This window comes from Acinonyx jubatus, chromosome A3 (assembly GCF_027475565.1).
Source record: "Acinonyx jubatus isolate Ajub_Pintada_27869175 chromosome A3, VMU_Ajub_asm_v1.0, whole genome shotgun sequence".
Taxonomy (NCBI): domain Eukaryota; kingdom Metazoa; phylum Chordata; class Mammalia; order Carnivora; family Felidae; genus Acinonyx; species Acinonyx jubatus.
Window position 1 is genome coordinate 74,825,038 of NC_069388.1, and position 26,339 is coordinate 74,851,376.

A 26,339-nucleotide genomic window follows, 5' to 3' on the forward strand; every position below is an offset into this window, starting at 1 on the left:
ACTCCTTGTGCATGTACGGCTGTCCTCTAGCTTTGAGATCAATAGCCAAGGCCTTTCAGTAATTATCAACCTAGAGTAAAGGGGAAGGAGCAGAGAAGTTTGGTATTTACTCTTGACTTGAAGAAATACTGTGCCTGTAGCATTAATAGAAATAGTTATAAGAGGGAAAAGAAAAGTCTGAATACAAGAACAAAGACAAGGTTCTTTGTGTATGAAAAGAGGAGGAGGAAAAGGAACAAAGAAAGCTGTTTTACGGAATGGGAAAAATTGCTATAATTTTAGTATCAAATACGTGAAAAAGTTTCTGAAAATCGAGGGGAGGAGAGAGAACTGAGAGTTTGAATTCTGATTTAATGCTAGGTGCAACACAGAACCAAGCAAACTAAGGGAGAATTGCATAAGTAAAGGCATGGGTTTTGGTGTTAGGCAAATCTGGGTAGAATTCTGACCTGAATGAGTCATTTAGAAACTGAATGACTCCTCCTTAGTCACAAGACTTTCTTCCTATTCTGCATCGTTGAGATAATAGTAATTATGAGGATTAATTGGAGTAATGTTTTTAAAAACTTTGGAACTTGGTGAGCACTTAAATGTTTCTTATTTGTTTGTTTGTTTATTTATTTAGAAACTCCCATCCTCAGTGATTAGCTGAATCTCAGGTTCAGTGTCTGGTACCACAGGGGATTGGGATGGTGACAGAGACATCCATTGGACTGATATTCCATTTATCTTGCCATGGATTATGATAGACTTAGCTACTGATGTGGTAAAACTAAGAATATAGAGAATGCCATTGGAAGACTGACGTTTTACTGACCTGAATATTTTTTACCCCTAAAATTTACAATAGTAGCCATGATGACATAGTAAAAAGTTCTCATAAGCTGTATCTCGTGTACCTCAGATATGGAGGATACTGGGTTTCAGAAATTAGGCCAACTATCCAGAAAAACAGAGTTATATGTAGTAAACTTAAGCCCAATTCCTTTGAAGGCTTATATGAGTAAAAATAGCAATGGTTTATCTGTAGAAGTTTTAGTTTTTTTGAAGTTGGGCATAGTGATGACCATTTAGCATCTTGGGAGTACCAAGCACAGAATAGACGTTCAACAGGTATTTTCCTAAGAGAATGAGGCTGAGGTTGGGATACGCAACCTACACAAGCCAGTCTTCTTTATTCTGTTCCATAATTACAGATATCACCCTTAATTCCAGTCTGTAATCTGACAGAAGTACTCTTAGTCACAAGAAAACCTGAGACAAGTTGATTATCACAACATCATCTAGCAGAATCTATGTATATTTTATTGAAAAATCAAAAGCATTATGTTTTAGGAAGAAGAACATATTATTATAACTAAAATTAAACTCTGGTGAAGCCTTAAGATTGAATCACTTGTCCATGAATAAATGTGTAGATTTCATCTAAGTGATGGTCGTACCTTTTTTAGGACATGCTTTCAGAGTAGCTCTACTTTGCTTTAGAAACATAGAAGAAATGTTTTTTCAGGGGAATGAGGAAGAGGGTAGCCTAAGTAGGATTCTTAGAAATTATCAAAGCTTACCTCACTTACTGATAAGGAAACAGACTTCTATTTTTGAAGGAATAGAAAAGATGATTTATGCATGTGTCATTTTTACTTACTTTACTTTTTTGTCCACGGTAATGGGTTAATTTTTAAGGTATATAGAATAACGTTCAGAAGAGCCAATGATAATTCTGGCAACAGAGTGGCATTATTGGAACACATATGGCTTCATTATGTATTGCTGTATTAAATGCCATTTTGGCAGTGTCTTATAGAGAAGGCTTTGGGGTAAGCAGTTACTCTTATCTGACACAATGCACATTACAGTGCCACTGTGACTGTAACTAGGAAATTTTGAAAATGATACTGTGGGAGTGAGAAGAAGGAAATAAACATGAAATCGGGAAAACTAGTACTAGAAACTAGTATATATAGTAAATTAGTTCCCAGATGAAGGTGTGGAGAGAGAGACAAGAGGAAGGGATCACTTGGGATTCTGTGATTTTAATGCATTTGTTAGACCTATACACCAGAAATAAAAGTCTATAGAAGATATATTTTAATTTTGTGTTTGTTGTCCATAGGCTATTAATTTTGAGTTTTTATAGAAAGAGGAGTGTTCGTGTACCTATCAGCTTAAGAAATCTAAGTATTTACAGAAGTTTGGGTTCTTTGTATAAAAAGGGAGAGTTCTTCTAAGGCTTAGCCTTTGCTTGTCTTTTTCATTTTGTTGAGTGTCTGATCTTCTTTTTAACATATATTATGGTTCTTCATTTTCAACATTTTTACTGTCAAATTTTTTTTTGCCTTCAGGGAAGATTTACAAACTACTCCATTCTTCATTGATTTATATATTATGTTTCTTCCACTGCACCTGTTACTGTCTTGTAACTGTTTACAGTGGTCAAGGTTTTAAAATTTGAAACCTATTGCTATAGGGAAATTTCTTCTTCATGAAATGAGCTCACCTCTATTGCCACACAATAAAAGAATTCTCAGCTTTTGAGAGCTTCTGGCTTCCTTATGAAATATGGATAAACTTTGCTTCTGAAGTGTTTTGGTTTTTTTTTTTTCTTTTTCCTTTCGATATGGAAGAAGAGGAATAAAGAGTAGGTATGGTCTTTCTTTTCAGACACAGGAATATCCATGTTTATGAAATAAAGGAGAGGAAAATTAAACTCTGAAGCTCTAAATATGAGAATTCACTTGAAAATAGTTTTTTGGAGGATGAAAACTTGTCCACCATTCACATTTAATGGTACAGAGGGGTTTATGGATCTTATACTGCTCCCATACTTGGTTTTGCAATTAGTGCTTCTTCAGAATGTTTGTCCCTTAAAAGTCCAATGCGTGGACTTTATACACTATACTGTATTCTACACGGAAGAGTATTGTAGGAGAAAAGGCAGAAAACTCAGTAAGTATGTCAAGACAATTGTTGAATGCTTCCACCGTTCCTTTTAAAAGGATGAACTTCAGTCAGGTAGACTTTTCTTTAACGTCTCCAATCAAGTAATACTTGAGGAAAATGATTCTGTGGAAAGACATCCATTGAAGGCCAGAAACATCTACAGATGCAGTGTGATCCCAAGCAATGAAGCATGTGGCCCTTCATTGGCATTATATGAGAACAGGAGGATCTTCTGGCAGAAGAGCTGACTTTTGCTGCGTTCTGCGTGCTGCCCCTCCAAACCCATCTTTGATTGGCACCTATGCCCTATTGAAACTGGCATCACACCTTCTGAATGGGCCCGGTGCCAGGCTAGCAGATGGGTATGGGCAAAAGCATGCCAGAAACCCAGTATGTGCATCAAGTTTAAGTATTAGGGGCCCAAACTCTCATCCAGGGATATAAAAACTGCAGTCTGTTGAGAGCTTTTTGTGCTTAAGGTTAAAGGACATGCCATTTCTACTCCAGCTTAGAGGTTGATTAATTTTGAAAGTCAAACAGGAGCTCCCGTGGCTGTGTCAGGCAAAATTCTATCTTTGGTGAATGAGAATTACTACTTCATGTAGGGAAGAGAAAGTATTGTAATGAAGTTTCCAATGAGAGTTACTCTCCTGCAAGTGCCTCCAGCACTTAAGCAGCATGCATTCAGTGGAGATGAATATTTCCATTCTCCAGCAGAGCCAGGTGCAATCAAAGCCAGATCTTCAACCTGCTGCAGTAAAGAACCCTACATTTAGAAAGGGCAGGCAAAGTTTGGAAGAACTCCTTGGTGGCAGCTCTCACCGTGAGCTGATGGAGCTTCACGAAAGCGTATAAAGGAGATGAAGGAAAAACTCCACAAACAAAAACCCTTCAGGATACTTCACCCTCCAAACCGAAAGAAAAAGTTTAGTCCTTTAGCCTCAATGCAGGAATTGTTCTGAATTTTATATCAATAAAAACTTAGTTTACCAAAATGTTAGAATCAACTTAATGCATAAGTAACAAAGTTTTCTATTCTAACATTTATTTCATTGCATGTCTATCATGTATATAAACTTCACTTCTTGAATAATGGATTTTGCATAAAATTGAGTTCTAAATATCATATTCCTTATGATCGTCTCACACCAACTACAGAACTGGGCAGAAAAAGGGGAGGGCATCATTCCTTATGACCACTTTAATCGTATCCCTCTAAATGCTCTTAAATTTACAGGAATGCCTATAAGGCCAGCTGTGGCCAAGAGAAGCTTTTCCTAATCGCCTTATAGCCATTGCTTTTTCTTTTCCACTGTGTAAACTTTATCTATGGAACAGATTCCATGAGACCGTTGTGAATACTTCAACGTATTCAAAACATATAACTGCCACAAATTAAACTACTAAAACTAAAGCTGGTGCATTGTAACTGCCAAGTAAAGCTGGCACGTCCCTCTGTCAGACTGCGGGAGAGTATGCCATACAGCCCTCAGAAAACACAATTCATCCAGAAGCACTCTTGTCACTTGCTCTGATATTAAAACAGAGAAAGTGACATTAATTAAAGAAGTGACATGAGCCAACAAAGGCAATGAAATTCTAAGCTTTGGCTCATGTGCAGACCTTATTCCAACTTACTCTGCTTAGGTATTGTGGCCATTTCTGGAGTCATGTGGCCACTTTCCCCCCTTCCTCCTCTCACCTCCCTGTTCTGGAACATTGTTTTCAGGCAACTAAAATTTTATCTCCAAGGTTGGACCAGCCAATTGGTGCGCTGGTAGTTGGTGCAAGGTTTCCCCAAAGAGTAGTGTGATGGCATGTGATGCCTTGACTGCACTCTGTAAGTGCATGAGAAGAACAGCTAGAGGCAGAGGAGAGCTGGTCTAACAGAAAGGCAAGCAACAGCTTACACAGAGCAGAGTACCTCGATTTGGTGGACCGGCAGCTAGGGGAGTCTGTCGTAGCTTGGGTCATGAAAACCAATGGCGGCCGGTGGCCCTTAGCGAAAATCCGAACATGAGGAAGAGGCAAGCGAGCAGGGGAGCACCCACAACTTTCCCGTCTTTGTTTCCATGGTGTGTTCTTTCAGTGTTTATCTCATGTCTTCCTACGATGACTATGCGTGTACTCTTTCATTCACCTCCCCCACAACGCTACGTCAGAAACTCCTTGCGGGCATTCTCTCAGGGTGCTTAAGCAAGGCCTTGCCTATGACAGACAGTGTTTCAAAAACGATAGGCTAGATGAACTCCAGAGCTAGTCTGTTACGGAAAAATAATTTTCCCAACTGCTAGGTTATCTGAGATGAAATTTTGTGCTCTGTGTACTGTATCATGTGGTGTGTGTGTGTGTGTGTGTGTGTGTGTGTGTGTGTATGGCTCTGTACTTTTAGGGATGTTATTCTGTGTATTCTAGGGGAGACAAGTATCTGTTCATTTTCTTTTCAAGTATATTTTTAAACTATAAGAAACTATGTACTTCATAGATCTTAGGATTTATTGGGAAAAGTCTACTTTGCTAATGCATTGTGCAGGGAATTAAAAAAAAAACTGGACACCACATTAAGCCTAAACAGTTTTGTATCTAGCAGAAAACAATTATGCGTAGCACTTGATTGAATTCATCCAGGAGTACCTAATAGCAGACCTAACAGCAAGTATAAACTTTTGTGGAGGGAATGCATGGATGTTGTTTGTTGTTAAATGGATTGATTTGTAGGCATGTAACATGCATAAGAAATCTGCTTTTCAAAGAATATAAACAACTTTAACAGAAAATAAATTATTGGAATTTCTTTTAACTCAAGTGAATGAAAGGTTTGATTAAGAGTTTTGTACATAGTCAGAAGCTTTTGTTATGGTTTCTGGGCATTGGGAGTTTTATATTTGAGCTCAGGAATTTTCTGTCTGTGTAATTAGTCATGAGGTTTAATGTACATTTTTCATATCAGGCAGACAATGGCTTCAAAGAGACAGCAATGCTGCAAAGGAGCAAGAAAAGAAGGCCAAAGTTGACACACACAGAGGCAAAACAGTGTAAGAAAAATCAACACGTTTTGCAAAATCAATCATTGAAAATGTGTCAGTGTTCAGGAGACTGTCTTTAATTTGCAATCCAAGTGAAAAAGAGTATTTAAATATGAGAGGCAGTATTATTGAGCCCAGCATGCCTGCTACCACTTGTTTGACTAGCTCAGAATAGAACACTGAGAGGCAAGGGCTCAAAGTTAAATGAACATTTATACATTTTAAAATCAAATGAAGGATTCAGACTATATTCATGAATTAATTTTTTTTTTCAGAACCCTAAATTTAATCAGCTGGAATTACTTTTAAAGTGTCATCCTATTTAACTTTTGGGAATGATGAATTTGCCTTTTAATAGGGATGCCGTATTTTATCATGAAGATGAAACAAACTGTCTTTTGTTAATTATTCCCCAGAGACACTGGCCATTTTTCTCATCTAGGCTCAACATGGAGTAACAGCAGCTTTCCCCAAATTTATTTCAAGCAAGAGCAATTGGAAGCTACAACATGTATGAAAAAGAGGCTCATGGAGATCATAGCTTCCATTGTATATGTTCTGAGTGCCACCTGATGAAATTCTTAGAGGTGATGCTCCCAAAGCCTCACCCAGGAGGCCGTGAACACAGAACACAGAAAAGCAGAAAAGAATGAAAGAGCGAATCTACACTAAAGAGTAGCAGATGAGTCATACGTGTCCGTGGCATCCAGTAACTGCTATGGATAGTTGTTGAAATATTTGTTAGGAAATCATTATCAACATCAACTTCTACTAAAATCTTCCACTTAAGTGCGTGCCTCGCTCTGTGTTGAATGCTTTATGTGCATTATTTCATTTCGTTCTCTCAATAAACTAATAAGGAAGATGTGGAGGCTTAGGGCGGTGAAGGAATTTGCTTGTGTGCCGCAGTTTGTATAATTGTCCCAATCTAGAGTTGAACTCAGGTCTCTTGGCTCTACTGATTGATGTCCTTTGTCAAAGAACACTTTGAATTTAACGCTAGCCAGGGAAGATAGTTGCAAATGACATGCTCGTGACATGCTCATTTCTAAAATAACTGTGAAATATGTAATTGATAGTATTGGCAGCTCATTTAAGAAATCTGTTAGTGATAATGCTGATAGCGGTGTCATTTTCCTTCAGATTGAGAACCTCGTGTGTCAAGCATCAGTGATATGTTTTTAATATTAAGTTCACAAAATCTGTGGAGGAACATCTGATATTTATAGTAAATCTAATGCTAAGAACTGGAAAAATGCATTAAAAAAGTACTATACTTGGGTCAAACAATATTTTTATGAAAAAAAAAAGTGAGAGCAGTCAACCAATAGCGCATACAAACTGGTAAGAAAGAGTTGGTGGATTTTTTGCTTTTTGAAAAATGAATAATTTTTGCAGTTGTTTTGATTCTAAACAGCAGCAGGAAGATCAAAAGAAGCCTCTTTAAAACCCTATGATACAATTTGAATAGGCATCCTGTAAAAACAGATAATTTAGCAAATATTGGATTGTTCTTGACCATGTCTTTTTATTCATTGGGTAGTAAAGATACACTAATATTTAGAAAACTAGGTCTTTTGAGAGTAAAACAAAACAAAAAATACTTAGATTAGTAGAATCTTGATAAAGAGTATATTGTCATACAGAATTTGTTCAAGTACCCAAATACTTAATCTTTAATAGAAGTATAATTTGTGCAAGATTATTCAATACCTTCAAGATATTTTTACATAATAGTAGTGATTTATTACAAATTTATAAATGATTTTATGAAAAAAAATTGTAACATTTCATGCAGAGGCAAATGCTTAGGTGTTTTTAGCGGAGAAGAGATATTTAATAGGTATTGCAATGCTAGTTTTTATGCTAGGTTACTTTTTTCTTTGGAGTATATACATAGCAAGGGAAAGAATGAACAAAATATAATATTACATTAGAATATTTATTTTTGAGCACTTATAGTGATATAGGATTATTAATTTCAATTTCTGGAAAGTGTGAAGAAAAGCTATTCATTATACTTGATCTTGTTTCTATTAAAAGATCATGTGTTCCAATTCTAGCATAGATCTCCAGTGTCAAATGTGAGTATTACAGTTGAGAGTGGATATTATGTACACTTCTTACAAAGTGTTAGGAAGATGGCAGAGAAGAAATAGTAAGACCCATTAAAAAACATCCCCAAATAATGCATTTCAAGATAAGTGAGAAAAAAGCAAAAGAAAGCTGCATATCTAATGAGCAAATATTGCCATGTGACGAAAAAGAGAAGAAAAAAATTGTATAGACTCTATAGTATCAGAATTTCTACTCCAGCAAAAAACTTTTGAACAAGTGTAACTGTTGTGAAATTTAGTGTAATATAAATTGAATGAATTATGGAATCATTGTAAAAATAGAGGTTTTTATTGGAAGAAGGTCATTTAAGTTCTTTCTGACCCCGAAAATCTGTGAGATCCAAAAAGATGGTAAGACATACTGAAACATAGAGGTTTTATGGAGAGAATTGATACAACTGAGCAAAAATTAGTTGTACTATTAATGAACGAGCAAAGCAAATCTGTGTCAGAGAACAGTGACCTAAAAGAGATCATCAAGAAGAAAAAAATAATAGTTCTCTTACCTGTGTGTGTAATATATCTCTGGATAATAAGAATATCACACAAGAAGGTAAAGACCTTTTCAAAATAGAGACCATTATTAAAGAGAAAGTTTTCCCTTTGAAACCTAATTTCAGCATGAATTTTAGAAAGTGTTTTAAAAAGTGAGGGCGAGGCTAAAGCTCTTACATAGTAGGTTTTTAAACAAAATACAAAATTTACAATACCATTTTAGGAAATGAGGTCAAGAACTATATTAGCCCTTAATTCATAGGCTGAAAATACAAAGACTTCATGATAGCTAAAAGAAATATGACTATCATTCCAGTATACTATCCAGCCAAATTAAATGTCTCTTAAGAGATAGGAGGGAACATTTGAGGTCTTAGGCAATCTGAAATCATTTTATAACAGATTACCACAAAGATAAAGGACACTTAAAATATATATAATTGAAAGAGACTTATAAGAGATAAATGAATTAAAAAATTAAGAGAAGATTTGATGATAACAATGTACAACCAGTTCAGTAAAAATCATTATGAACATAGAATTTTGTATTGCAATCCATATTTCTAAGGTAGATTTATAAACCATGGTTAGGAATTATAGAGTTGAAAGTTAAAGAAAGTTAAATTATATGTTAATCCTTCAAGCAAGCTTAAAATGTACTTAGTTAATAATGATGAAAATATCTGAATTAGAATGTAGCAGTGTTGGGTGTTTGAGAAACAGGTAAATGGATTGAAAAATAGCCTATTATAAAATGAAGTTAAATATGAAGTATGTATCACTACCGCTAAGGAATGGGCAAAGAAGCACAAAGAAGAATAACAATAATATAAATTTACTGAGTGTTGGATCGTAATACAATTGCCAATTATTATATTTGATAAAAATAGTCTGAAATCCTTTGTGGAGTATCATTGACAAAAATCCCTTATCAGTTGTCAAAAGAGAAGTACTTAAAACAATGAAAAGATCAAGGTTTTCCATGCGCACGTAAATAAAGAGTAAAATAAAGCAGGGTATTTTGTTGTTATATTTTACATTCTATAGTAAAACCATTAAAAGAGCTAAACAAAGACATTACAGAATGGCAGAAATTTAATAAAGCCAAGTGAAAATGTAATGATAGAATGTAATATGACCAGAATGCTACTGTTGATTTTTATGCTTAGAGAAAAGAAAATCTAGCAGATACTTAATAAGAAATTATTACAAATGTAGTTACGACTGGAGGTGTTATAAGCAAACTCAGAACGGGACAAATCTGTTACCAATAGGTCTTCACAGTTTTCTAATGGAACCTGGCATACAGGTGAAATGGGTAGGGGCTCTGGTCCCTCCAGTCATGTTTCAACTTGCGCATTTTCACTTTGATCTTCCACGTATCAAGCTTTGTTTTTATTTAAAGCAATTGTTTTAATGTTTATTTATTTTTGAGAGCCAGAGAGAGAGAGACAGACAGACAGACAGAACACGACTGGGGGAGGGGCAGAAACAGCCAGAGACCCAGAATCTGAAGCAGGCTCCAGTCTCTGGGCTGTCAGCACATGGCCCAATGTAGGGCTCAAATTCACGAGTCATGAGATCATGACCTGAGCCGGAGTTGGACGCTTGACCAACTGAGCCATCCAGGCGCCCCCTGTGTATCGAGCTTTTGAGGAACATTCTATCACTAAAAGAGTTTGAAGATAACTGTGCTATAACATTTAATAAGCTACAAAGTTGAATATGCAATTAATTTTATTTGGAGGGGATTTAACACCTTTAGAGAGAATATGCTTTTGTTTACCAACTGTACAGGAACTCATTTTAAAAATTAAGTATGTGGTGATTTAGTAAATATTAAAAAAAAAACAAACAAACAATTTGGGGGCACCTGGGTGGCTCAGTCGGTTGAGTTTCCAACTTCAGCTCAGCTCGTGATCTCATGGTTCATGAGTTCAAGTCCCATATTGGGCTCACTGTTGCCACTTGTCAGCGCAGAGCTTGCTTCGGATCTTCTGTCTCCCTCTCTCTCTGCCCCTTCTCTGCTTTTGTTCTCTTTATTCTCTCAAAAAAAGAAAACAAACAAATAAAAAAAAAAGGAAAAAACAAAAAAACCCAGAATTTTTAATGTTATAGTCTTGGAATTCACTGCTGGAAGTAAATACTAAGATCAACTTGCTTGTTCTGTTTTTGTCTTTAGCCCTAACATTCTGTCTCCAGTTTCTACATATTCCAATTGTGTTTATTTGAAGCTACCTTCCCCTTGAGGCCTACTATTGCTATCCTTTCTGCATTTTCTGCCAAAGTTATACATTGTATATTTGTTTTCAAAATTATTTTTGCCTTTTTATCATTAAGCATATTTTACTTTATATTACAATTGTATATATCTTTTTAAAAATTTTTTGAGTGTATTAGAGAAGTGCATGTGCATGCATGAGTTGGGGGTGGTGCAGAGAGAGAGGGTGAGAAAGAATCCCAAGCAGGCTCCATGCTATCAGCACAGAGCCTGATGTGGGGTTCGAACCCATGAACTGTGAGATCGTGACCTGAGCTGAAATCAAGAGTTGGACACTTAACCAACTGAGCCACCCAGGCACCCCTATATTTTATCTTTTTGTTAATATTATTTTTAAATTCACATAGAGAAAAATTGACTTTTTGTCTGTGTGTATCTCTGTGGATTTTATCATACCACAACAGTTAGGGTACGAAAGAGATTCATCATCCCTAAAATCTTCCTCATATTATCGCTGTGTAGTTACACCCTTTCCTTAGTTCTAGGTGGTGGCAACCACTGATTTGTTCTCTGTCACTACAATTTTGTCTTTTTTTTTTAAATTTTTTTTTTAACGTTTATTTATTTTTGAGACAGGGAGAGATAGCATGAACGGGGGAGGGTCAGAGAGAGAGGGAGACACAGAATCTGAAACAGGCTCCAGGCTCTGAGCTGTCAGCACAGAGCCTGATGCGGGGCTCTAACTGACGGACTGTGAGGTCATGACCTGAGCCGAAGTTGGATGCTTAACCGACTGAGCCACCCAGACGCCCCCAAGTTTGTCTTTTTAAGAATGTACAGAATTCCTATCCGTGGGATCATACAGCATGTACCTTTTGAGACTGGATTTGTTTCACATAGCATAGTACCTTCAAAGTTCATCCAAGTTGTACATAGCCATAGTTCATTTCTTTTTATTGCCGAGTAGTATTATATTGTATGGATGCACCGCAATTTGTTTATTCTGCTATTGAAGGACATATGGATAGTGTGATCCCTTCGACTTTGTTCTCTTTCAAAATTATTTTATCTCTTCTAGTTCCTACCTTTCTGTATAGATTTTTAAATCAAGTTGCCTGTATTTACAAAAAAAAAAAAAAAAGGCAAAAGAAAGAAACTTTCCTGAGATTTTGGTTGGTATTGGATTAAATCCATCGTTAAATTTGGAGAGAATTGTCATTTTTTACTATGTGGAGTCTTTCAATCCACAAATACATTATGTTTCTCCATTTCTTTAGGTGTTTGATTTCTTTCATCAGCATTTTATAGTTTTTAGCATAATTGGCCTTGTACATGTACTGTTACTTAAGTATACATGAAGGTTTTTATATTTTTGGTGCTATTGAAAATTTCATTGCTTTTGTAATTTTGGTTTCAAATTGTACATTATTAGCATATAGAAATATATTTGATTTTTGCATGTTGACCTTATGTTCCATGATCTTGGAAAACTTATTTATTCTAGGATTTTTTTTCTGATTCTTTGGGATTTTCTATATGGATAATCCTGTCTTCTGTAAAAAGGGACCACTTTATTTCTTCTTTTCCAATCTGTATGTCTTTTATTTTTTTCCTTGACTCCTTGCACTGGCCATGACTTCTAGTACTTTATTGAATAGGATTAGTGATAATGGATATCGTTGACTTGATCCAAATTTTAGGGAGAAAGCTTTCAGCCTCTCATCATTTAGTATCATGTTAACAATAAGATAGGTATTTTGTAAATAGTCTTTATAAAGTTGAGGGAGCTCTCTCCTAGTATACTGAAAGTTTTTTTTTATCAGGAATAGGTATTTGTCAAATGCTTTTTCTGCTTCAATTGTTATGATTGTGTGGTTTTTCTCATTTAGACTTCATATGGTGGATGACAGTAGTTTTGTTTTGTTTTTCATCAGAGTCATATGGGCTGTTGGTCTATAGTTTCCTTTTTCTTCTCTTTTTTCCTACTAATTTAGTCTAGTTTTGATATCAGGGTAATGCTGGCTTCATAAAATGAGTTGTGAGTTAATCTCTCCTTTTCTGCTTCCTGGAAATGAGTAGGTACAGTTGGTATTATTTCTTTTGTAAATGTTTTGTAGAATTCTACAGTGAAGTCACTGGGCCTAGAGATACTTTTTACCAGGAGCTTTTTTTTTTTTAACTTCATTTTACTTTCATTAGTAGTTTTAGGACTAATTTGGTTGTTTCATCTTAGATAATTTTTAGTAATTTGTGACTTTTAAGGAATTGGTCCATTGTATCTAAATTGTTCAAATTTGTATGTATAAAGTTGTTCATAATTGTACTTATTTTGAGAGAGAAGCGTGCAAGTAGGGGAGAAGGGCAGAGGGAGAGAGAGAGAATCTTAAGCATACTCCATGCTCAGTATAGAGCCCAATGTGGAGCTTGATCCCAAAACCTGGGATCATGGTTGAGCTGAAATCAAGAGTCAGACGTTCAACTGACTAAATCACCCAGGTGCCCCCATATTTATTATACTTTGAATGTCAGCAGGTTCTATAGTGATGTTCCCTGTTTCATTCCTGATATAGATAATTTTTATCTTTTTCTTGCTAGTTGCTCTGGGTAGATTTCCAGTACTATGTTGAGTAAAATTGGTGAGAGTGAGTATCCTTGTCTTGTTCCTGATCTTAAAGGAAAAGCTTTTAAGCTTTTCACAGTTCAGTATGATGTTCAGTATCAGCTTCTCTTCATTGGCCTTAATTATGTTGAGGTATGTTCTTTCTATACCTGAATTTTTGAGAGGCTTTCATGGTGAAAGGATGTTGAATTTGTCAGATGCTTTTTTTTTTTAAATCTACTGACATGATCTTATGACTTTTATCCTTCATTTTGTTAATGTGGTGGGTGGATTTCATTGATTGATTTGCATATGTTGAACCATCCTTGCATTTCAAAAATAAATCCTACTTCATCATGATATATGAACCTTTAATGTACTGCTGAATTCATTTTGCCAATATTTTGTTGAGTACTTTTGTGTATATGTTCATCAGGGATATTGGCCTATAATTTTTTTTCTTGGAGTGTCCTTGTCTGGCTTGATCTTTACTATTGGCTTCCTAGTCTCTATTTCATTTATTTCCACTCTGATCTTTGTTATTTCCTTCTTTCTACTAACTTTGAGATTTGTTCTTTTTCTGGGGTCTTAGTGTGTAAAGTTACATTGTTATTTTAGGTTTTTCTTTTTTCTTAGTGTAGAAGTTTATTGTTACATACTTTCCTCTTAGAACTGCTTTTGCTGCATTCCATAAGTATTGATATGTGGTATTTTCATTTTCATTTGTTTCAAGTATTTTTTCATTGGAAAGTGTACTTTACTCATTTATTTTTTGAAATTTTTATAGTTGACACACAAAGTGAGGTTAATTTCAGGTGTACAACGCAGTGATTCAGCTTCTTTATAGGATATTCTATACTCACCACGAGTGTAGCTACCATCTGTCAGCATACAATACTATTACAATACCGTTGACTATATTCACTATGCTGTGCCTTTTATTCTCATGACTTATTCATTCCATAACTGGAAGCCTGTATTTCCCACTCCCCTTCACCCATTTTGCCCATCCTTCCACCCCCATTCCCTCTGGCAACCATCACTCTGTTCTCTGTATTTATAGGTCTGATTCTACCTTATTTTTGCTTGCTTGTTTGTTTTATTCCACGTATGAGTGAAATTATATGGTATTTGTCTTTCTCAGTCTGAGTTATTTCACTTAGCATAATACCCTCTAGGTCCATCCATGTAGTTGCAAATGGCACAATCTTATCCTTTTTTACGGCTATGTAACATTCATATGTGTGTGTGTGTATGTGTGTGTGTATACATCATATCTTCCTTATCCATTCAACTATTGATGGGCACTTAGACTGCTGCCATATCTTGGCTATTGTAAATAATGCTATAGTAAACATAGAGGTGAGTATATCTTTTTGAATTAGTGTTTTCATTTTCTTTGGGTAAATACCCGGTAGTGGAATTATTGGATCATGTGGTATTTCCATCTTTAATTGTTTGAAGAACCCCCATACTATTTTCCACAGTGGCTGTACCAATTTACATTCCCACCAACAGCGTGTGAAAGTTCCTTTTCCTCTACATCCTCACCAACATTTGTTATTTCTTGTTTGTTATTTCTTGTTATTTCATGATTAGTGATGTTGAGCATCTTTTCATGTGTCTGCTGGACAACTGTATGTCTTCTTGGAAAAATGTCTGTTTAGATCCTCTGCCCATTTTCAAAATTTATTTGAGAAAGAGAGCAGGAGAGGGGCAGAGAGAGAGGGAGACAGAAGATCTGAAGTGGCTCTGTGCTGACAACAGACAGCCCAATGCAGGACTTGAACTCACGAGCCATGAGATCATGACCTGAACTAAAGTTAGGCTTTAACTGACTAAGCCACCCAGTTGTCCTCCCCTTCCCATTAAAAAAAAAAAAATTAATGTTTATTAATTTTTTGAGAGAGAGAGACAGAGCGTGAGTGGGGGAGGGGCAGAGAGAGAGGGAGACACAGAATCTGAAGCAGGCTCCAGGCTCTGAGCTGTCAGCACGGAGCTCAATGAGGGGCTCAAACTCATGACCCTGAGATCATGACCTGAGCTAAAATCAAGAGTCGGATACTTAACTGACTGAGCCACTGGGGCGTAAACAAGTGCTATGTATTTTCTAAATTCCCTTGTGATTTCTTCTTTGGCCTAGGATCTAGCCATTATGGTCACATAATGTAGCCTTAATAATTCTTATTCTTTGATATTCAAGGAAACCTTTCTGGGTAAAATTATGGGCAATTAAAAAATGTTTTGTTTTTGAAAAGAATGTATGTTATTTAATTGTTTTGTTATTTTATGTGGCCTTTAGATAAAAACTGTTAATTGTATTATTCTAATTTATTTTTGTCTGTTTGCCTATACATTATGGATTGTTTTAAAATATTCCATGATTTTTACACTTTCTCGTTTTTTTTCTTATAATTCTGGTGGTTTTGATTTCTCTATTATGAAGGTACATTATCAGATGTTTTCAAATTCATGAATTTAGTCGTTCCATTGAATTAATTTTTTTCTATTGAATCATTTTTTTTTTAATGATTAAGTGGTACTAACTTTATATCTAGTAATTCTTTTGTCCTCAGATTTCTATAATTTTGAAAATACATATTCCGGCCTTTTTTTCAGCCTGTTTTAGCTAGTTTATTTATCTTTTCATTTTCTCTGCATCGCTAGGTTTTAGTTATGTCTCATATATAGTATGCATTTATCTATTTTTCTGACAATCTTACAGTTTCTTTTCTTACTGGTGAAGTTAGTCTACTCAAATTTATTATGATTATGGCATGTTTTTTCACATCTAAGATGTCTGTGATTATAAGATACATCATTATTTTATGTACATATGTTGAGTCTCCATTAGATGCTTAAAAGTTCATAATTATCTGTCTCTTCAATCATTCTTTTTGTGTTTATATAAGACCTGCTTTATATCTAATGCCTAATACTTCCCTTTAAACTAGAACACAGTACCTTTAAAATAGTCTTACATGTGGAACTCATAGAGTACTCAATTGGTACAGTCCTGTCTTAACATTTTTTTGACTACTATCAAGTTTAGGTACCACTTTTCTGTTTTGGACTGGTTAATTAGTTTTTCTACATGCACAAATCATTGTAAATGACAATTAACTGTAACATGTAACGTTGCCAGCAATGTAGAAGACTCAACGGAAGTGAAGACAGACATCGGGGCTCGGTTTGTACCTGTATAGGCAGTGACAACTCTCCACTGCTGTGTGGTCAACAGCAACTGTAAGATGTCTTCAGTTATAAGATGCATTCAAATTTCAGAGATAATATAATATGAAAAAATGTGTGGTTAAAAATTGATATAAAATTGGTATTTATTTCTTTCATCAGATTTTATATTTTCTCTGCCTTTTAAAAAAACTGTTCTTTTCCTATCTTCTTTTTTTTCTATTTTTGCCTGTCTTCCTATTTTTAGGTCTTTTTAAAATTCTTTTTTCCCTTATAGATTTTGAAGTTATCAATTTTATTTCTATTATTGTAGAGGTTGCCTGTAAACTTTCAGTACACTCTCTTGATTTAATAAACTATGAAGCTAATCATTGTCTCCTTGTTTCTCTTGAATAAATACATGGCATTACGACCCTGTAACTCTAGTCATCATGTTCCTGTTTTGTTCGTTATTTTTGTTCATGTTTTTAGTGCACCTTATTCTAGATTGATAATTATTTTCTCCCAGCATATGAATATATGATATTATACGAATAATGATATTATTCGATGTCTTCCTACTGCCTTGTTGCTGTTAGGTCTGCTGTCACTTCATCTGTCTTTTGTATGTAATCTAATCTTTTCTATTGAGTTGTTTGTTAGAACTTTGTCTTTAATGTTCTGCGGTTTTGACTATGGTGGGCTGGAGTGCAGATTTATTATCTTGTGGACTTGCAATTCTTAAATCAGAGGATTCATGACTTTTATCGGTATTTGAAAGTTATCAGATATTATTTATTCAGAAGTGCCTGGCCTCTGTTCTCTCTATTCTCTATTTCTGGAGCTTTTTAGAAAATTGTGTTACTGTCACATATTTCCTTGATGTTTCATGATCTCTTCTTCATATCTTATATCTCTATTTCCTGTGTGGGAAATTCTTATATCATAAAATTATTTATCATATTATATGATTATATAATTATATAATCATATATAATATATATTATATATATGATTATATAATTATATATCATAAAACTAATATATCATAAAATAACCAGCACTCTAGAACCTCTAACATCTCTTCCCTCCCTTGTATTAGTAACAACACTAGTCTACACTATTTATGGTTTTAATTATACTGTTTTTTATTACAGTGTACGTGTGTATCCCTACACAAATATAATTTGTGGGTTTTAAATTTATATAAATATAATCATAAGTATGCATTGTTTTATGTTTTTTTTTCTACTTACCATTATGTCTAAGATATATTTATATTACTTCAGTATATGTATTTCACTCATTTTTTTTCTACGATGTGTTTCATGCTATGACTATAGTACAGTGTGTTACACATTCTAATGAAGATAGATGTGCAGGTAGTTTCCAGTATTTGACTATTCCAAATTCAAACTTACTCCCAGATTTCATCTTGGAGTTCAAATGTATTCCTTGTTCTTGGTCACTGGCTCTTATAGCTCTCTGATGCTTTCTGAATTACAATCAATTTGTTCATTTTTTCATAAAATATTTTGCATTGTTTCTTATGCTACTGATACTTTGTGTCTGTTATCATTTCAAGCAGATAATTGAGCTATATGGGAGGTCTGAGTTTCTTGGGATCTACGCCTTTTGTTTATTTTCTTTACTATTTTGTAGTGTTGGATCATTTCCTCATCTGTGGCCATGCTTTATCGCTGGAGGTCATGGGAGTCCAGTGTGTCCCTTGAAGATTTGTTTCTTTTGCTTCTGCAAGGTGCTCTGGGTTACCATTTGACTTCAAGTCCCCTGTACCATACAATTGTGTGAATTTGAGCCTCAAATTCCTGAAGGCAACTTTGGCAGAATAAATTATCAGGAAAGACTATACTTTGCCTCACACTCATGGTCTAGGCCAAAATAAGGTGGGGTTTTTTGTTTTTCTTTCTGTGTTTGTCGTTGGTGAATTCCCTTTCTTCTTTTATTCTTTCCCTCTCCTTCCTCTACCTCCTTCCCTCCCTTCCTTTCTCCCCACTTTCTCCCCTTCCCCCATCTCCCTATTTCTTTCGCTCTCTTTTTTTAATGTTTCACACTAATACAAGACATAGCACTTTAAAAATTCTGACTTTATGTGGCCATCTTAACTTCAAATGTCTGCCTCTTGCAGACCCAGGGACTTGTCTTTTTCCCAAGAGAGCTTTAACACTAATGTCCTTGTTTATCCAGAGTGGGCAGCCTTTCTACCTAGCCTAGAACATTAAGGCTCCCTGTGGTTTTTAGATTTCTCTTTATTTTTGACTTCCTTATTGTTTATTTATTTCACCAGATGAACTCTTCATTTATAAGAAAGTTTGATTATTATATTCAGCATCCTATTTATTTTATACAAGGTTTTTGGTTTATCTAGTGTGCTACTTTATTGACATTTTTTATCAGACTTCATCATATTTTAGTTTTTCTAGTTGCCTTCTGTGTAAACCTGGTTGCCAATGTCAGAAGCTCAAATGTATTAAACAAAGGGGATTTTTTTTAACTCTTATCACTGAGAAGTATAGGGCTTTTTCTGGCTTCAGGTATGGATGGTATAGGGCTTAAGCAATGTCCACAGAGCCCTTTCTCGCTTCCTACCTTAACCTCACTTTTATCAGTGTTGGATTTGACTTTTCAGACTTTATTTTCAGTTTAACTGAGGAAGGTAATTTCTAGGGTTTGGTATCCTTACATCTGATGGTCTACTTGTCAAATCTTAGGGAGTAACTTTTTACCTAGTTGGGGCATGTTGCTCTTTCTGAACTGGTTGCTGTGGCCAGTGGGTTTGTATATCCCAATTAGCCAGGCTTGGCCATGTGCCCAACTCTGAGACGTAAGGGCGGGAGTACTGTGTGAAGCAATCCTACTAGATCCACGTGGGTAGTGGGAGGTTTGGTTCCTCAAGGGAAAAACCAGATAGACTTCCTAGTGAATAGAAAAAAGTGCTAGGAGGGCAGATATTCTATATGTGCAAGATGCATTTTTAGCAGCTCATCAGAGCTCTCATCAGAAATTTATTTTTGTTTGTTTATTTATTTTGAAAGAGAGGGGGGAAAAAGAGCAAAAGCAGGGGAAGGGCAAAGAGATGGGGAGAGAGAAAAGCCCAACCAGGCTCCTCACTGTCAGTGCAGAGCCCCATGCAGGGCTCGAACCCATGAACCCTGAGATCATGACCTGAGCCAAAAACCAAGTGTTGGGCGCTTAACTGACTGAGCCACCTAGGTGCCCCTTTAAAAAATATTTTTAAGTTTATTCATTTATCTCAACAGAAATTTAAATGGAGGTGTGAGACTGCTCTACTGTCAACACTGTCACTGTCGATGATTGAGCATTCTTTTCAAACCCTAATAGATTAATCAGCAGTAATCTAACAAGCAAGAGCCCTTTTCCTCCATCATCAAGTCCTACCAATTTCGCTTTCTGAAATCTCTGAAATCTATGTACCATTGATAGTCTAGTCCAAGCTGTAGTCCTCTTTTCTGTGATCAATCAAAATTAAATCCTTACTGATGGGTCCAGTGTCTACTCTGGTGCCCCTTCAGTCTGTTCTCCACGCTGTAGTGTAGTGATATGCTCAGAATGCATGTCTAATTATGTGTTTTCTATCCTCCACCTATACCTCAAGTTTTTAAAACCTTTCATTAGGCAGAAGTTATTAACCAGATTTGCATCTGGCCCAACATCACTTCTCAAACTGTCCTGGCTCAATAATTCCCTTTTGTATAGATTCAATTATGCATCCTCTTATTACTATCTACCTCCCCCTTTTTACATTTATTATACTTAAAGTTTTGCACTTGTGCTTGAGTATTTGATGAATGTCCCATTTCTCCATTAGACTATAAAAGCACATACCATGTCTGTTTTCCATTATCTTTTAATTTTTTAATTACAAATGTTTAATCTTTTAATACCAGCTAGAATGCGGTTTAGCTTACAGTAGAAAATAAATATTTGTTTCATTCATTAATTGATGGATTACCAAAAAGAGACCTCCATGGTAAGTAGGACAATTTATTTGTTCAACATCCATCTCCAAGAGCTTCCTAGTCCATTGATTTTGGATTTAGGCCTTCCAATATAATCTGACTTGGAGGTTTATGGAGAATATTATGTAGCTATCAGATGACAAGTGTGGGATGTTTCGAATACAGGTCAACATATAGTTATGTTCCTGTGAATAATGTGAAAGGGAGATGCAGACTTTAAGTGGTAGGGCTATACTGACTGAAATCAGCAAGGAGTAGCCCATTGCAGCTTTCCCAGAGCCAGTGTTGTACTAAGTGGACCGGGATTAGGACAGGGCTGTTTCTCCCCAGGCTTGGGCACCGCACTAGTAAAAATAGTCTGCTGTAGGGTGGGAAGAAAGGCTTTTCTTATTTCTTCTATAACAGGACTGGACCCCTTCTTCTGTACATACTCTCTTTTGTTTTTTCTTGCTTTAGATATGGATAATCCATTCCTCTTGCATGGATGAAAGTGGAATGAATTTACATACATCAAGGCGAAAAGAGAGTTTTACTTGATCTAGACAAGTTTAATTTTTTTTTGCTACTGTAAAGAGGTCTGGGTTCATAATTTGTATCCAGTATCAACTAACATTGAAGTAATAGTTTCTTCAAATGGTTGGTAACGTTTCTGATGTTAAAAATTTTGGAGAGTGGTTAAAAAAATGTGCATAAGTTGACTCTACTGTAAAGTAGAATTGACATATTTTAGTAAATTTGTGTTTTGTTTGTTTTTTTTGCATCTATCATGTGAAATAAAAGAAACTCCATGGAGTAGGAGAAATTTTAGAAGTAGTCATAAGAGGACAGTGTTTGATAAACATACTGAAAATTTACCTGAAGAATTTTATCTTGTTCTCCATTTGTTAGGTGCTGATATTTAATCATATTGAATACTAGCTTCACCATCTTTCCTTTCACTTTCCTTTAAACATAATACTGACACTTAACACAATGCCTTGCAAATCCTAGCCTCATGGTAAAGAAGTACTGGTTGAATGAATGAAGGAATGCATGGATGAAGAATGAATGGATGAATGGCAAGTTTCTAGACTTTTATAGCACAAATAAATATATAAGTCAACATACCAAGATTTGAAAAACATAATTTTTTAAATAATTTAGATAATGGAGATGAAAGGATCGATTGGATCTAAAAATTTGAACAGTGGAATTTTCAGAAGTTGAATTGCTATATCTAAAATACAAATGGCAAATAATAAGATAAAATGAAATTGAAATGCACATAATTATGAGACACACATTCTTTAATGTAGGAATGATGGATTGCCAGGGTCAGAAGATGATTTTTAAAAGAGTTTATTCTTATTATCACTTGATTTATTTTAGAATTTTGCCACATAGAAATTGTTCTGAACTTTTTAGTTAAGATGCATATGTTTTTCTTTCTGAATTATCGTAGATTTTAATTTAGTAACATTGAATCAGTGGATTTTAATATGTATCATTTATTGGGTTTAATGCTGTACATCTAGAAAATATTTTCCCCTACATTTGGATCTGTGTGATTAATATCTGTTGTTTTCCATGATTGAATATTTGAATATGGTTTATGGCAAAGTGTGGGCTCTGGCATCAGATAGATTTGAGTTTCAATCCCCAATCTGATACTTCTCAGCAAATTATTCAACTTTTGAACCTTAGTCGGATCTTGTGTAACATGGAGATAATACCTACCATAAGAAGTTCTTGGGAGGATGCAATAAGTGAATATATGTGAAGTGCTTAGCTCCGTGTCTGCTATATAGTAGGTGTTCGGTAATTGTGAACAGCCAATTCTCACCACCCCCCTTGTGTTTTGTTCTGCAGCTTTCCCCACAAATAAACCAGATAAAGATGCAAGACATGTAATAAAAGTGGTGAGTATTGCTCTTAAATTTGTATTTCACTTTTTTCTTTTCTGCTTTTTTCCTGGTATCTTTGTAAAACTGTTTCTTAGCTTTTCTAATTTTACTTATCGATAAATATAGTATTATGGTATATTTTCACATTCTTAAAATGTAAAGATTGGAGAACTTTGTTCTTCTGTGTTGACATTTATCATCTTTGTATCCTATCTAGCTATCTCTCCTCTTATTTCTTCCCTTCCTTCCTTTCTACTCTAGATGGTAAGGTCCTTAAAGGCGAGGATGAGGTTTTATTTCTGTTTGTATCCCCTATGCCTAACACAATGGATGAAATGTAGTAGACACTTAATAAAGGTATCATGTATGAATGAACCCCAGGGTAGTTTACAGTATATCTACCCTGATGTCCATGTTGGTAGATGCTGAATATCTTTGTATGTGTGTATATCCAGTTGTCAGTATTTTTAGCAGGTTCTTTCCATAAGAAGACTACTTTCATGTGTAAGATTGCATAGACAGCATTACAGGTGTTAAATTTAAACATGAGATTCTCCAAGTTTAGTGCTTTCTGAGCTTTTTAATGGAAATTTGATGCCTCTATTTTATAGTAAATTATTCAAGCACTATTATATATTACCAATGTGTACTCATATTTTCACAGTTGAAATACCAAATCTATCTTTAAGATTTTTTTCCTAATAAAATTAATTGTTCTTATCTTTTATAGGAATATCAGGAAAATGGCCCATTATTTTCAGAACTTAAATTTTATCAAAGAGCTGCAAAAAAAGACTATAGTAAGTAAATTTAGCAAAGCAAGCTACTTCTGTATAGTTTGCTGAAGTGAGTGTTAATATATTTCTCTTTTCTGGCCTTCTGGAAAATTCTTTTCAATCACGAATTTTATTGTAAAATGATACAATTAGTTATTATATAAAAATAAGATAGATGGTATATAAATGTTGATATTACATACATAATGAGTTATATATTTCAAATCAAAGTTGTTTCCACTACTTTACATACAATATTAGGTTGTTGGTCTAAGCTACTAAGTGTTCTTTAAGTGTAAAAGATAGTAGAATGAAATCATAATTTTTAATAGAAAACCATGTGGAGTCAAAGGTAATAAAGAAAATATATTAAAATGGGCAGCAGATATATAAACAAAAAGAATGGCCATAGAATGGATTAGTGTAAGGTGTATGGAAATGATTAACATTGAAATGATTTAGAACATTTAGAAGCTAAAACTTTTAGAACTTTTAGAAGCTAAAAGTGTTAGAAACTTGAATGTTGGAAAATCAATTGGAGCTGGAAATCACATGTGAGAACCACCAGTTAGAGGAATTTAATGAGAAATGAATGTGAGCAGAGCTGAGGAATAAGTGAAACATTTTATAAATACAGTAGAATATAGATGGACAAAGTAAAACTTAACGGAAGTTGATATGAATAAAAGTGATATAGTCAAGATCCTCTACATTATGCTTAAGAAAAAGAATAATGAGTCTAGACTCAATAATTAGCTTTGTTTTCCTTAATAAAACCTAAATGTTATGAAAGTAGTCTTTACTGACTGCTTAAACTATGTCAGGGTGACAAATAGAATCCATTAAACATTGATTATCTATCGTAGAGCTGTCTTACACATTAAACATATATGGTAGAAAAGTGGAAAATAAACTACCTGATGATTTCAGTGGATTTGACTTTTTTAGACTAAATTTAGTCAAAAAAGTTTCTGTATAACAATTTCATAGTAAATGATTTTTCTGCCCAATTTCTATTTTTTCAACCACCATGGCTTTAGATTTTTAAGTAATGGAAAAGAAAAAGCCATCTCTCTACTGATTCTTTGGTAGTTAACATATGTTATATTTTATTTTATTTTAATTTTTGAGCATATGTTATGTTTTGGAATTTAACATATAAGGGAATGAATTTTTTTTTCATGAATAGAAAGATTTGAGTATATGATAGCAGTGCATTTTATGACCATGACTACTTCTGTTTTGGTTATAATTGATTTAATTTAAAATTTCTGTATATGTTTTTATGTTAATTATGGTGACAGAATTTAAAAGCCACTGGATAGATAGATATTAGATTCTTTAAAACATTTTCCAGGAAGTCTAATTTCTACTTAGGTTAGCTAGATAAGTTTTAGGAAAAAAAGTGAGAAATAACATTTCTAAAATTAAATAACTTTTTTCCTGTTAAATTTGTCTTTGTAGTCAAAAACTGGATAGAACTCAAACAACTTGATTATTTAGGAATTCCTATGTTTTATGGATCCGGTATTACTGAATTCAAGGGAAGAAGGTAAAATGCAATTATTATAATCAAGTGTTGTTCTATGACTGTTTCTTACGTGGTCTAATACCTGTTGCTATGTAACTAATTACCTAATTCATAGTGATTTATAACAACAGACTAATATCATCTTAGTTTCCATGATCAGTTTCTATAACTGGGTTACCAGCTCGGGACTTGTGAGGATGTAGTTAGCTGCCTGCTGGGTTACAGTCATCTCCGTACTTGACTGGGGAAGGATCTCTTTTCAAGGTCACTGCTGTAGCTATTGGCAAGCCTCACTTTCCCATCATGTAGGTCTCTCCATAGGCTGCCTCAATGTTATAAAGACATGGTGGCTGGCTTTCCCTAGAGGAAGTAATAGGAACAGAGAGAGAGAGAGAGAGAGAGGGAGAAAGAGAGCATATGTGTGCGCGTGCGCGCGCGCGCACACACACACACACACACACACACACACACACACACGAGCATGCATCCAAGAAGAAAGCCAAAGCCTTTTTATAATTGAAACTGTTTTATCAAAATTTTATTTAACTTCTAGTTAGTTAATATAGAGGGTAATATTAGTTTCAGGAGTAGAATGTAGGGATTCATCACTTACATACAATACCCAGTGCAAATCGTAACAAGTGCCCTCCTTAATCTCCATCACCCATTTAGTCCATCCCTCACCCATGCCTCTCCAACAACCCTCAGTTTGTTCCTTATAGTTAAGAGTCTTCTGGTTTGCTCCCTTCTCTTTTTTTCCCCCTTCCCCTATGTTCATCTGTTTTGTCTCTTAAATTCCACATATGGTATTTGTCTTTCTTTGACTGACTTATTTCAAATCTTATAGTAATATCACATCATTTCCACTGTAGTCTCTTTGCTAGAGGCAAGTCACTAAGTCTACTCCATATGTAAGAGGAGATTCAATTAAACTTCATCTCTTGAGAAGAGGCACAAGAAAAAATTTGTGGAAATATTTTTAAAATCACCACATATGGCTAGTCATCACATATAAATAACTGAGTAGTGGTTTTTAAAAAAGAAAAAAATTCGGGGCACCTGGGTGGCTCAATTGATTAAGCATCCGACTTTAGCTCAGGTCATGATCTCGCGGTTTGTGAGTTGGAGCCCTGTATCCGGCTCTGTGCTGACAGCTCAGAACACGGAGCCTGCTTCAGATTCTGTGTCTTCTTCTCTTTCTCTGCCCCTCCCTTGTTCACATTCTGTCTCTATCTCTCAAAAATAAACATTAAAAAAAATTAAAAAAGAAAAAAAATTCTATTTGTTAGGTATCCCATTTGGTCCTTTCAATAGCTTTTAAAATAGTGATGTTTTCTTTCCTAAGTGAGAAAATAGGCTCAGTGTTCAGTGCTTTGCTCAAATGGTCTTCAAATGCTATCACTAAAAAATGAACAAACAGTAATCTGGAAACAAAGTAAAGGGCTGTTAATAGAGGACTGAGTGAGTAGATCATGGTATATCCATATCATGTACTATTATGCAGCCCATTAAAGGGAATCAATTACAGCTATACCAGTTGAGGGGTGCATAGGTGGCTTGGTGATGAAGCGTCCGACTC

The 26,339-nt window shown here is 34.9% G+C and overlaps 1 protein-coding gene across 7 annotated transcripts in view; it reads left to right on the top strand.

Annotated features, from left to right (window-relative positions):
- Window positions 1-26,339, top strand: part of VRK2 (VRK serine/threonine kinase 2) — a 103,374-nt gene that overhangs the window by 5,686 nt on the left and 71,349 nt on the right. For 5 of the 7 annotated variants that reach the window (XM_027072406.2, XM_027072405.2, XM_015074203.3 and 2 more), the window contains exons 3-5: window positions 22,419-22,468; window positions 23,184-23,253; window positions 24,694-24,781. In XM_027072406.2, coding sequence (XP_026928207.1) covers window positions 22,419-22,468; window positions 23,184-23,253; window positions 24,694-24,781 — 208 coding nt within the window. Of the gene's footprint in view, window positions 1-18,231; window positions 18,329-18,348; window positions 18,477-22,418; window positions 22,469-23,183; window positions 23,254-24,693; window positions 24,782-26,339 lie in introns of those variants that run through there. The other 2 variants (XM_027072407.2, XM_027072409.2) reach the window with 2 other exon arrangements.